We start from the raw sequence: 14,036 nt of genomic DNA, 5'->3' as shown, positions 1-14,036 counted from the left end.
TATGATGTAGCATGTTGGCATGGAAAAAATTCGGGGTGGATAATGTTGGGGGTTGAGTGTTTTTCTGTTGCTGTGTCAATTGAAAGAATTTTTCCCATTATCATGCCAATGGAGCTGGCCGGGCTACACCCAGGGTCCCTGATGAGTCCAGACAAAGGTGTGGGTGGGGACGGCCCCCGGAGGGGCCTCTGAGGCTTCCGGGAGGGCACTCGCGTTTCCGGCGAGTTCGGAGGAGGACGCCGGGGATCGTCAGCCCACGCGGCCAAGCACAGGAGAGCCAGACCCTCTGCGACCACCTGCCCTGCATCTGCCCCGTTCCAGCCTCCTGCCTCTGAGGACACAGCTGATCACCCGGACACACACGGTGAGCGAGGAGCCGCCGCTCCAGCCGTTTCCCGCCTGGGACCGGCGTGGCCACTGCTGCCCCTCCCCCCTCCTCCCTGCCTTCGTTCCCGCCTGCCTTTCAGCAGATCCGGACTGGGACTAAGCACAGAAACAGCGTGCTTGCATCTAAAGGGACTGACACCGAGTTATCTATTTCGTTCTGTTAGCAATATTAACTGTTATTGTTTTCTGTTTGTACAGTTAGATATATTAGTAAAAGAGCTGTTATTCCCACCCCCCTTATCTCTGCCTCAGAGTCCTTGATTCAAACAATCATAATACTTGGGGGAGGGGAATAGAACCAAAGTCTCTATTCCAAAGGGAAACTTCTGCCCTTACTGGCAGACACCTGTCCTTTCAAACCAGGACACTAAGTTACCTTTGTATGAAAGTTTTCATGAGGAGTTTGTTTCTAATAGCCCCTTTTAGGGCCCACGTCCCTATGGAGCCATGAGGTCTTCAAGTTAGGAAGAGTCTTAACATGAGCCCTGACGTGGAAATGTAGTCTACTCATTAAATGCTTGCTTAGTTGACTAACAGCTGCTTTAAGAACTTGCATGATTTAAAGTAGATTGACTTACCAGACCTCCTGTCATGACACTAATACCAGAACATGTATTTCTTTCATAACTAATGATCACAAAATGCTGTGCTAGAAATTTGAACGGCATGTTGGAAGCTACTCACTCTCGCAAGTGAAACAGACTGGCCAACATACCATCAGTGAATACTCCACACGGATTATACTACAGTCAAGGATTGAAGGGGAAACAGGTGGAATTTTCAACTGTTTGCCATTCCAGGTTTCTGTTTTGCCAGATGACAAGGATTCCCCACGGAGGTTGGCAACAAGCTGTCTGACTTCCTTCATTTTCCCTTTGGCATAGAATGCTTGAGTTTGGAAAATGGTTGCCTTGGGCACGACCATACGGGAAGAACAATTCTCAATCTCAGCAAAGATCAGAATTGATTCACCTGAAACAAAAAGAAGAAAAAAAAACAACAAAAAACCTCAACAAAACAGACCAGAATTTCAATTTCTCTTTACATTTACAAGGCAGCTTAAGCAAACTTTCACATTCTTTATACTGTTAAAACGATGCTGCTATCACTGCTCTACCTGCAAAAGAGCATCCACTGAGGCTAATAGAAACAATATCCCCATGAGCTGTTCAAAAAGGAACAGGAAAATGTTTGTCTTGGTTTAGGGCAAATTTGGGAGGAAACCTCCAAATGGGGGCTCTCAACCGGTTTGAGGAAAAAAAAATATTCCCTCAGAGAGAAGTGGGAAAAAACCCTGTTTATTTAACTGACAAAGCACTTCCCAGCACAAAAATGAACAATAACAAACAGCAAAACCTCTTGCCACTCTGAAGGAGTTGACAAACTCAGAAGAATCCCTTCCATGGGTCGCAGCCTGGCTCACTCAGTCTGGTCTCAGTCCCTCCGGCGCTGGGAAATGCCGCGGCCAGGCCAGGCCAGGCCTGGTGGACCACAGGTGTGAGCTCCCGGTGCTTTTTTGGGTTTTCAGTGCAGAGCAGGTTTGAACAATTCCAAGAAAAAAAGAAGAGTCCAGGGGAACTCCTTTGCCCCAGCTAGCCAGAAAAACTAACTAAAAGCAAAGAAAAGCTCTCTCCCACCATCCACTGCAGACAACACAGTCTGTGTGAAGAATGCGGGGAGCAAGTGCAGTCTCTGATAACAGCTCTGCATCTCTTTCTCTCCCCCTTCACTCCTGGAACCAGTCTTAAAGCTGCAGAATTCAATATTCAACACCAACAGACAATTTGGGGATACAAGCATCATAAAGTCACCCCATGACAGAAAACAACACATCCAGAAAAAAAAAAACAAAAAACAAACAAAACCAAACAAACCAGTCTAACACCCAAAACATGCCAGTCTAACAGATGAGGTCGTTGAACCATCTAGAGATACAAGTAGCGCTGTCTTTGTTAACAGGGTATGCAGAGAAGATTACTAAATGCAGACTGATGTCATATAAATACCCTTAATGTTTCATTTATGTAAACACAGTAGTACAGACTCCAGCTTTAAAAAGGAAGGAAAACCACACAGAATTAATTATAGGATCACATACCTGGGATGTAGCCCTTTCTTTCAATTTTGGCACTTAAAGATATTGGGCCTGAGGTACAAAGCCAACAACATAGAGTTTTTTCTTTTGTGCCTGCTTGGGGTGACTGCAAGAAGAAGAAAAGTATTGTCCATCAAATTAGGAGCTCCATGAATCTCATCAGGTATTTAAACCAACACAGGAAAATAATAATTTTCATAATGTGCTTATTATTACATATTTAGATAAACAAAGCTGCTTTCATAGGAAAAGTCTCAAGCAATTTAAACGGCATTATACAGATACAATATTTGCCCTAATTCCACTGGTGTATTCGTATTGCTTTTTCTTCATTAAAACAATACTAAAAGAAAATACTGTATAGCTTGAAACAAAAGGCTTCATAGCCTACACATCCCAACATAATGCTGCAGAGCTTTTAATTTAACTAACAGCAAATTAGAACATCCTCACACTTTCCATTAAGCTGCATTTCCAAAGCAAAATAACTAAGCTAAACTATTGCAATGTTTGCTCCTGCTATTTCCTCAGTTTCTGAATGATCCTCTTTCATCTACGTTAAAGACTCATTTTACACAACACCAGGATTCAGGGTTTGATCCAAAGACCACTAAAGTCAAAAGAGAGACCTTCGATTTTCATGGAGTTTGTGCAAGGTCCCTTTGCAAGCTGATTTTTCACCCATACACACAAGAAATCTGTTTCAATGGTATTCTACTTTTCCCTCTAGATTAAAATTTGAGAAGGGGATAAAAATAAAGGATTTTTAGGCCAGACTGAAATCAAATCCTCACTGAAAGCAGTCGTGATAATAAAGTTATTTTAATAAAATGATATTTCAGAAAAGGATTATACACAGTTGCAATAATTTCCTCCCCATCAGTAGAAAACTATCCACATGGAAACTATAAATTATGCACTGCAGCAATTTTTTTATTTTGCATTTTTACGTTAGCAATCCCTCACGAAAATATTAAGCATTGCATTGCTCCTTCATAGATTATTCTTTATTTATAATTTAAGAGGACCAACCAGTTCACCAAATATTTCTTCCTTAATGAGAGTCTACAATTTGTTACTATCAGATTAGACCACAAATGTATTTTACGTCTTGTAAAGATCAAGCAACTCCAAGTACAGGATAACTTAGCCTTCAAAATACCAGCAGTTAAGAGTTGTTAAACTGATATAATACTTAAAGAAAAGCTGTACTTAAACTAGTAAATAAATATTAGGTTAAGTTACATGCTGACGTTGTTTCCGTTATTATACTTCATTATTTTTATGCCAGAAAAGGAATGAGTAGTTCTATCAGTTCTTACCAGTAACGAAGGAGTGTTGATATCTATATGTTCAAAGACCGTAAATTCCTTCTTTAATTTTACTGGTAGAAGCCAAGGCCTATGTAATTCAGCTTTCACCCAATACCGCACACTGCCATGTCTGCCTTCGAATGAGGTAGCAAGTGGTCTGTGCAGGACAAAGGTCAAAGTTGAGTAAAGTTATTCTCTCATTCCAATAACAATGCAATTGATCAGATTTGGAATTAGTATGTTGATGGGGTTTAGGATTTTTCCTTTATTTCTTTCTCTTAGGGAATTTCCCCCCATTTTGTTGCTAAGAAGCAATAACGACCGGTACTTGAGAGAGACAAAAGAAGTAACCACAGAGAAGGGGGAGGAGTGCAGCTGGCTGCACTGTCGTAGCTGAGAGGGCATTCTCCTGGGAAGACATATCTCGAGATTTGGGCTGGACATAGCTCCTAGCTCTCTCTCGCTCTCTCGGCGTCGGAGGAGGACGACTGAGTTGCTGCTTATTGGGGGGGGGGGGGGGGGGGGGGGGAAGGGAAATCACTGCCACCGCCGGAGCCCAGCCCTGTCCTGCTGCTTCTGCCATGGGTGAGCCTTTGCTCGTGAGAGCAGCCACTGAACTGGGACCTTATTAACACCTTCCTCACTAAAAAAACCAAAGGACTCTCACCATCTGCTCTGGTACCTCAGGGGAAACCCTGGGATCCCGAGCCCTTCCGCCTCCCAGGGAACCTCTCCCTGCCGTCTTCGGGAGCCAGGCTGCCACTGCCCGGCCCCTGCCATTTCTTTGCCACTGCTCCGGGTTTTTTTTGCTACGCTGTAGCCCGCACCCTCTGCCTCCCGGGACGCCCCGCGGTTCCAGCTACAGCTGCGGAGTTTCTGATACATCTCGTCTACCACTCCGGGATTTTGCTCGTCCCTGCTCTTCCAGCTTGCTGCTTCCGAGGTCCCTGCTACAGCTCTATTTGCTATCCAGAGGGGCACCAGGATCGGCTGCCCCTGGGGATTTGTAAAGGAAGCCCCTTTTCCATCCCTTATGCTGGCTGTGTCCACTATTATCCACGTGCAGAGAGACGATCGAACTCGCGCCACAGCGCCCCCTGCAGCCGCGGGGGAATCGTCCCACCTGCCCTTGTTGCACGACAGAGAGACACGAAACAACTAGGTTGTTTAGTGCGGTGCTTTATTGAGGGCCCTGGGGTCTGAGGACTAGCGTCCAAAGTCAGAACCCACAGTTCCCCTTTTTCGTCAGGTTTTTATATCCTTTTACAAAGTGGTCTACATACAGAAGTACACATTCTTCAAGACAATACAGCTACATAAATCTTGTAGATATTATTCCTAAAAGTCATAAATTCTACATGCTTGTCTACTCAAAACTGTAGGTTACCCCCCTTTAATCCCCCTTGCTTGTCTTCCCACCACCAGAACCCTTATCATTGATTATACATTAACCTTTATCGTTTATTATTTCATTGTGTTCTGCATGCTCTACTAGATCCTTTAGTTATTAGTTTGTGGTTCTTAGTACATTCCCAGGCCTGTTTCCCAGGGCCTGCTTGTGAACTGCTGCTTTCTAAGCCTTAGCATAACTACTGCTATTGCTATATCTACATTAGTTCTTTTTCTCGTTATTTCAGTATCACCCTGACCAGCTGGGGAGCCACCGGCGCCCCTGCCGGCTGTGACCGTAACTACACCAAAGGGGAAGGTGCCTAACAGCCGAGAGAAGGCTGTTTCTGGGTTTCTGGTTTTGTTTGTTGTTACTGCCATTGTTGTTGTTTGTTTGCCTTGTTATACATACTAGTAAAGAATTGTCATTCCTTTTCCCATATATTTGCCTGAAAGCCTCTTAATTTCAAAGTTATAATAATTCGGATGGAAGGGGGTCATATTCTCCATTCCAAGGGAGGTTTCTGCCTTCCTTGCAGACACCCGTCTTTCAAACTAAGACATATATAGAACTGTATTTTTCATGTACCATAACAAGCATAAATTATTTGCAACATTTGCATATCTCAGAAAAACATAATGTTAAAATTGGGGAATTGTGCAAGAAAAGTGCCAGAAGAATACACATCTCCTTTAGAGGCGATTTTCAAGTGTAGAATAAAGCATGCCCTTTTAAGGTCAAAATAAGGCCACCAAGAAAAACCGGCATTAGTACCATTCCGCTATTATTTTGGACACTGCATTCTGTTAATATCTGTGTATTATTTACTTGGCTGGTATCTCAGTGGTTTAACTAAAACTAAATGCTTTTGTAGTTTGTTTTGTCTTGAGTAGCTAAATATTTCAGTGTAGAGTTCTGAAGAGAGAGCTTTTGAGCATCATCTAATTGTCCTTTACCCTGATGTTGGGGGTTGGGGTTTGTTCCCTTACTGTCTCAGTTTAAAGAATTTTTCCCATTATTATGCTAAGGGAGACTGCCGGGGTACACCCAGGCTCTTTTCAGAACTGGAGACAAAGGGGTAGGTGGGGGGGTGGCTTCCAGGGGTTTTTCACTCTCGCCGGCGAGGTCTGAGGGGGAAGGACTGCCCCGTCTCCAGCCCACGCGGTCCGAGCGCCGGGGAGCCAGGCTCTCTGCTATGGGACACTGTTCTGCATCTGCTCCGCTCCAGCCTACTACCTCTGCAACCACAGCTGACCACCAAAAACCCAAACGGTGAGCGGAGAGCCCTTCCTCCACCCTTTCTCCTACGTGGGACACAGCTGCCGCTGCCGCCCCCCTCCCGTCTGCCACCTCCGCAGCTGCGCGGGCCCGGCCCCTCCTTTCACCACCGGGACCAAGCGCAGACAGAGTGTGTCTGCGGCTGGGAGAAGGACTGGAACTGAGTTATTTGTTCTGTTGGGTTGTTAATATTCATAGCTGCCGTTGTTTCCGTTTGTCCGGTTAGATATATTAGTAAAGAGCTGTTATTCCTACCCCCACATCTCTGCCTGAGAGTTCCTGATTCAAAAATTATAATACTCGGGAGGGAGGGGGCTTACATTCTCTATTTCAAAGAGGAGCTTCTGCCTTTATTGGCAGACACCTGTCCTTCAAACCAGGACACCTGATGAGATCATTTTTATATTTTTAATGTGTATGTGTGTGTATATATTAAGACTATTCTGCCCTGAATGCTGAAAGACAAATTCCTTTTGGGGAGTTGGAGAGGGGGGAAAAAAAAATGCAGACAGGGACATCAAACCTTTCAGTATTACCCTTTTAGCCTCCCTCAGTACCATAAGAGGAAGGAACTAAGATGTGTATATTCCAGTCACGTCCAGTTAACTGTAACTTGTCTTTTCCTAACAATTTACTATTTTAATCTCCAGGAAGAATTTTTATATTGCACTATGTTTGAAATGCACCATAATAAAAGATAAGTTGTGGGCAAAGCTTCCCTCCCTAAATTCTGTATCAAATAATACTACAAGTTTCACATCTGTTTGCACATCTGAAATGTTTACTTTTTTTCTTAATAACGCAAATGAAAGGATTTTCTAATCAACCTTCAATGTTTCATCCTGCTGCAGTATCCTCTAAGAAAAAAAAAAAAAAAAAAAATTGTAAGGCCAGTCTGCATATTGGTTCATTTCACTATTGCTTTGTATTTGGTTGCACTGAGTCTGGCTGGGATGGAGTTAACTTTCCTCATAACAGCCCACATAGTGGGGTGCGCACACACACAGACACACAGGAAGGCCAGATGGGCAGGGCTGACAGACATTCATGGCTATGGTGTTTGTCTTCTCAAGCAACCACTACACATTCTGAGGCCTTGCTTTTCAGGAAGTGGCTGGACATTTGCCTGCTGATGGGAAGTAGTGAATTAATTATTATTTTTGCTTTGCTTCCACATACAGCTTTTGTTGGGTTTTTTTTATTAAAACTGCCTTTATCTTGACCCGGAAGCTTGTCCATCTTATTTTCTCTCCCTGGCCTGTTGATGCGGAAGAATGAGAGAGCAACCACACGGAGGGCTGGCAGGCAGCCAACGTCAATCCACCACATTGGTTGTGTTTTAAATAAATTTTAGAAATATTCCATGGATACAAAATAGCAAGAAATGGTAAGGAGGCAGTGTCAAACTAGTGTTTTTCAGGCCTTTTACTACCATCCTTCATTTTTTCCAGAATTATTAAAAATGCCTTCATAGTTATTATTTCAAGTCACTTGACAAAACCTTTAGTGTTTTAATCCATTCTTGTGCTATTTTAGAGCTCATATTTGAACGTTTCTTCCAACTCAAAGGAATATCATAATCATCCTTATCACTTCTATAAGAAGAGTTTTTCATCTGAACCTTAAATTGACTTCTAAAAATTTCCACACATATGCATCTTCTTCAGCATTCTAAAAATCGACCGTAAAGCCCTGCACTATTTGCAGGAACTGATCTGTAAAAGCATTTATCATCTGCAGGTTCTGTTAAAGCCAGTCCCTCAATAAGCACGTTTTATTAGCTTTAATATTAGGTATCAGTCCAACACTCTGCCAACTTTTTTCAACCTTAATGACTTTGGCACTTGGCTTTTACAGTAAAAGGCTCCTCCTACCTCCTTTCTTTCATCTATTTCCAGACTCTCTCTGTTCCTTCATATTTAATTTTCCTGCAACTTGCGTTTGAGCTAATTTTCATGTTGATAACTCCTCTATGTATAAATCTTCCCTTCACAATGTATACATTAGACACCTCCAACTTGTGTGTTTGTTTGTGTGTGGCAATTTATTTTAAGACTTCTGCTATCGCTCTTGTTTCACCTTTGCTTTCTGAGTCAAGCGGGATTAGGTATGGGAATGTTTCTTGCTTCATCCATTCATCCATTTCTTTGTTTTCCATCCTGGCTTTTTTGTCTAGAGGTCAGCCTGAGTACATACATCCTATTTGAAGTAGAAAAAAAAAAAAAAAAAAAAAAAAAGCCAAACAAACTCTTATTTAGTTCAAATGTAGTTAAGCCTGCCACATCTGTTTCAGACTGAGCCTGAACAGTTAAGCTGTTCTCACTAGGTTCTGATGGCTTGCATGGCTCCAGTAAAATCTTGTTTCATTTAGAAGATACCTCAGCCCCTCTGCAGGACTCAAATGACACAAATCCCCCTCCCGTCTTCTGTGAAGGAGCCAAATCCTCCATAAGGAGCCAACATACCTCAGTCAAAAGAAAGAGCAACCAACTGGGCAACAACAAGCTCCTGTTTTGTGAACAACTCTTAACCAGTTTAAAAGCAATCTTCAGTTTAATGAGATTATGTCCTCTATTGCATGTCTGAGCACAACTCCTAACCACTGAAAAGGTTTCCCTCCCCCCACAAGAATTTTTCTTAAGCAGATATGTATCTTAGCCTTCTCTCACACAAGCTGTGTACTGCATGTAAGTACTTACATCTGTGGAAGCTCAAAGCTGAATGCATATTCATGCCTTCCTGAATGAATGGTGTGAAGGCCTTCTTCGGAGGTGTCATCATCTAGGAGGGAAAAACCCAATATGCTATTCCACCTGTGAACATTTTACATAGCATATTATATTATATAGGTTTCTTTTCTAGAATAGGATGGATTTATGCATTCTTTACAATACTAAGAATACAGTGTCTCAGAAACAAGTCTCTCCAGTCCATTTGTATTAACTGCTAGATGCATAGCTGTAGAATTTTTAAGGTTAGGTGAGATTCCAAGACTCTCCTGACACAAAAGCAGAAGTTAACTTGTTTTAATTTATGGTTTTGATTCCAAGTACTGACATAGTTACAACTGCTGCCGTTTCAAGGTCTGCCTGAAAGATCCGTAATGGAAACTGTTTTCCGATATGACTTCTAGTTAAAACTTAAAATGAAATAGAGCTCTCTAATAGTATTAAGTAATCTTAGTATTGCCTGCTACATTAATCAATTACATTAAGTAATTCAGCTTCCTCCTATCACCCGCCTATCAAGTGTCCAAAAATTGCTATTTTAAAGAAGTGCACAAGCATCACCTAGGAAGTACCAAACAAATTCAGGGGCACGAGAAGTGGCAAGCTGTCCGATTAATGTAAGAACTAATGTATCAAAATTCAAAGTTTAGCTCGATTTTGCTTGGATAGCAAAGACCCAAACATTTGCTACTTTAAATTAGAAAGCTGACCTTGTTTTATAGTCACGATTCCTTGTATTGCTTTAAATGCCCCAATAAATTTGTGGTTTGTTCCAATATAATTACCATGAACCCAGAAAAAAACCCCGCTGATTCCAACAGAATAGAAAGTTATTTAGATAAAACAATTGAGCATCTCATATACAAAAGGGTTGGCATAATAAAGGCACATATAGTGGGATTACGCAAAAGACCCTTCCTGTTGTTAATAGTCTGAAGCATCTAGAAGGAACACTGCTGCATTTTAAGATTTTTTTAGTTCCCACTGTTCTACAAAACTGCTGATGCTCTAATTTCTATAGTGCACCAGAAATGCTGAAACAAACCTATGCAAAAATATAAAACCCCTGGAACACTATTTGCACAAATGCACCCGTAGCATGTAATGCCACGAAATAACAATCTTCAATACACTGAAAGAGCAAAGTAATATGAATAATGATTTTTTTTTTGTTGTTGTTAAAAACACTTGGAGGGCTTTGCTTGTTTTTAATTAAAAATAATAGTGTTTTCCTTGCACATATGTTTTTTCATCCCTTCTTCACTTCCTGTCAGATCAGCAGTCCCATTGAGCCTGAACAGCAGCAGCAGAATTATGGTAAGCAAGTACTGAGCTGTCAGTGACAGACTAGGCCGGAGCAGAAGAGGACTGGCCTAAACAGGCACGAGCACATCCCCTGCCAGCCACTCATATACATACGGTATACATTAACACCCCACTACATTTGCTCAGCAACTCTGCGCACAGCCGGGCCTGACTACCGCACAGGTAAGGAGAGAGGGGGAGGGCATCACCCACGCCTCACCATCCGCTCTCCTCATACCACAGGGCCATGCTGCCAGCTTGCCCCGTGCAGACACCCCAATCCTGCACTTCTCTCAGGAGCATGTGCTGACCATTACTGAAAGGCGATTACAGATAGTGCTGGCCAGGGGCGTGGGACAGGAGAGATAACCGAGTGAGGGATGCAAGAGGCTGCAGGGCCGAGCCGTATGTCCCAACGGCTGCCCCTGCTCAAAACTCCTTGCTGGTCCAGTGGAGGTGCATGGCAGGAGTTGGAATACTTCTGTCTGTCCCCAGAGGTGGGCATTCCCAAGAAAGGCAGTGTGCCCTCTGGAGCCACTTCGCTCCGCCCCCCAGCACGCACTAGAGAGCAGGCAAAGGAACTTCCCCCACGTCCCAGCCCCCTACAATCAGCAGCTGGCATCACCTTAGCAACAGGATGACAAACGCCAGCAGGCCAATGACAAGGCGGGGACAGGGAGTGGTCCTCCAGACTATGGTAGGGTACAGGGCATAAACTCCACTCTGTGCAGCGAGTGTTCACAGTCCTGCCGCTGCAGTCAAGGGAAAGACAGTGGTGTCCTGGGACAACTGCTTAAGATTGTACATGCTGCACATGCAGCACCAGTCTTGCTTCTGGTGTCGAAACGTGTCAGATCTGTCCCTTCCCTGCCACCTTTTGTTCCCTTTCCAGACAAAACCAAGCACCTACTATCGAGGTCAGCATGTGGATCTGCAGGCCACATGCAAAGTCACTGCTGCTGCTTAAGCTGACAGAAACATAGGATCGCCTTCTTACTACTAAGGATACATCCTGCTATGAACGACTCATGCACACTTGCATGTTTCTGTCATCTACAAGCCAGAAGTGAATGAATTTTTCGCATGAGAGAATTATTCCTAAGGCAGCAGTATAAAGAACATGTGAACTAGAAAGACCTCTCATGAGTGACCTGAGTTTACTTGCATCACGGTAACATAATTAAAATCGATAGCAACTGCTATTGGCAGAGGATCTCTGCAGTAAATATACTTCAAATAAAAAAAAAAAAAACCAACCGAAACAAAATCACAAACACACTTCCCCCCCCCCCCCCCCCCGCTCCCTCCCAAACAAAGCCGAAACAGCACATCAAAACACCCAACCAAATTACGGAGACAGTTTTAACATTTTCTTGTTCTAGGAACTGAGTCATCACCACCACCTGACATGTGCAACCAATCTGCAGAGAGAAGGAATACTCCCTCCCTTCTTCCCAGGACTGACCCCAAACAGGATTGAACCGCTTCTAACAAAGGGTGGAAACTTCAGAAATAATAAGCTTAGAGTCCCTTGTACTTTCACAATGTAACTATGCAAACAATAGATTAGCAAATTTAAGACCCACAATCCCACTCACAATGCAATACCCCATTTCCATACCCCAAAATAAGGGAATTTGCAGGGCACTTTCCATTTCTATAGGAGCTTAGCAGACCAAGTTTTCATTGAATGCAGGTTCCAGAACTCCTCAACTCGGAAGCGATGCTCCAATCATACAACCATGACCTCTTATTTGGCCTTTCAGACAGATTTTTACATCTGGGTCCCCCATAGAGGAGTAGAATAAAAGAAATTAAAGTAATTTACAAGTATGCTAGTTTAGAACAAAGGAAGAAATGGAAAATTATGGGTGCGGTGGAGATAGTACATCAAAGTAATCCACAGGAAATCTTTTATCTGCCAACAATGAATCAACCTTAAAATAATTCTGCGAGTCAGACCTGTAGCTGTTATGTGTCAAAAAGTCTAATGTTACATTTTAATTACACTTAGGATTCGATAGGATGCTACCAATAAAGTAATTTACTACATATCTGGTTTTGATTTAACAGCTATTTTCCCCATAGAGAAACAAATCACGCTAATATCACTAAGAAAAAAAAGGTATTGTATATTAAAAAGCACGTGAAAAAAAAAATGCAAATCCTTATGAAAAGACTGTTAAAAGGCAGGTATTTTTAAAAAGTCCTGTTTTCAGGTACTTTGAAAATGGACCTCAACATGCTTTTAAGTAAACGTTCAAATAATCAAAAATACAACCTAAGAATGTAACCAGCATTTCCTCATCTTTAGAAATAGTGAACACTCTGAGACTGCATATTAAAAGAGATAAACCAAGCAAAGATGCATCTTTTTCTAGAAATATGTCTACATGTAGTGAATGAATAAGCGAAAAGCTTACCTCTCGCATGCCCGACTAGAACGTCCTTGTGGTTAAAATACTCTACTTCTTCGGTGTAATTTTGTGTATAGGCAGTGTTGGATCCAGCATTTCTAGATTCGCTCCAACGTACTTTTGCATGTCCTCTTGCATGAATTTTAAGAGCTTTCACTCTAACTTCCCCAGTAACTTCTAAACTGATCCTTCCTGAGACTGTGTCCCCACTAGAATACACGGGGATATTGCTGTTACTGAGACAGTCAAAGCTTATTGTCAAACTCTTTACCTTCCCCAGCACCATGATTTTTAACGAAGTGTACAAAAATATACTGTAAGGAAAACAAAAACAACAAAAAAGTCAAGGTCTCATACAAAACGCGACCTTCACTTTATAATGAACAAACGCCTCTGCTGCGTAAAGAGCCTGCCAACAAGATCAGCGTGCCCCCTACGAACGCTTCATCGGAATTACTGAGAAGACAACGGCAGCCGCCCAACACTACAATATCCTTACAAAGGCAACTAGCCTGCACGCTGCCAGCTCACTTTAAGAACAGCTTTGTGAAAAACAACCATCCCCGCGCATGCGCGAAGCGAGTCGTGGCGACGATTTTCCTCCACCGCCTGCGTATCTTTCCTGTCGTGATTATTTTTCTTGTGTTATTGCTTCCGTCTCATGCAGAGAGTCACAGCACTCCCTGGTGGAGTTAGGGCTCTAATATGAGTTCGCAGTACGCTATTGATCTGTATTAAAATAGAAAACTTCACCCTGATAAAGGTGTAAATGTTTACTTTTGCATAATACCACGCTTTTTTACCCTCACTCCTCAGTGAATGCTGCAGGTGCTATAAGGAGGGGCGGGAAAGGAGGAGCAGGAGGCTGGCAAAGGCAGCCGTGCCCTGCTCACCTGCCGAGGCCCTGCCTATAATTTGCTCAGGATTAGCCGCTTCACGAAGAAAAGCTTTTTACAAGGATCCCAGCCAGCCAGGATCCTCAGGCCGTGCCAGACAAGAAGCCCTCGAGCACCATCCCAGACGTTTTTGTCTCAGAACTTCAGTGCGTAGCTCAATAGCGTACTGCGAACTCATATTAGAGCCCTAACTCCACCAGGGAGTGCTGTGACTCTCTGCATGAGA

The 14,036-nt window shown here is 42.9% G+C and overlaps 1 protein-coding gene across 3 annotated transcripts in view; it reads right to left on the bottom strand.

Annotated features, from left to right (window-relative positions):
* The window catches only part of LOC306814086 (arrestin domain-containing protein 3-like), a 29,565-nt gene extending 16,080 nt beyond the window's left edge, over positions 1-13,485 (bottom strand). For all 3 annotated transcript variants that reach the window (XM_079329801.1, XM_079329799.1, XM_079329800.1), the window contains exons 1-5: positions 12,921-13,485; positions 9,163-9,244; positions 3,805-3,952; positions 2,486-2,588; positions 1,103-1,359 (exon numbers count right to left, since the gene is read on the bottom strand). In XM_079329801.1, coding sequence (XP_079185927.1) covers positions 1,103-1,359; positions 2,486-2,588; positions 3,805-3,952; positions 9,163-9,244; positions 12,921-13,200 — 870 coding nt within the window. In that variant the 5' untranslated portion in view covers positions 13,201-13,485. The remainder of the gene's footprint in view (positions 1-1,102; positions 1,360-2,485; positions 2,589-3,804; positions 3,953-9,162; positions 9,245-12,920) is intronic.
* Between the last annotated feature and the right edge of the window lie 551 nt (positions 13,486-14,036).

The sequence above is a fragment of the Erithacus rubecula genome (assembly GCF_903797595.1).
Source record: "Erithacus rubecula genome assembly, contig: SUPER_W_unloc_2, whole genome shotgun sequence".
Taxonomy (NCBI): Eukaryota; Metazoa; Chordata; class Aves; order Passeriformes; family Muscicapidae; genus Erithacus; species Erithacus rubecula.
This window is presented reverse-complemented; position numbering and strand designations above follow the sequence as displayed.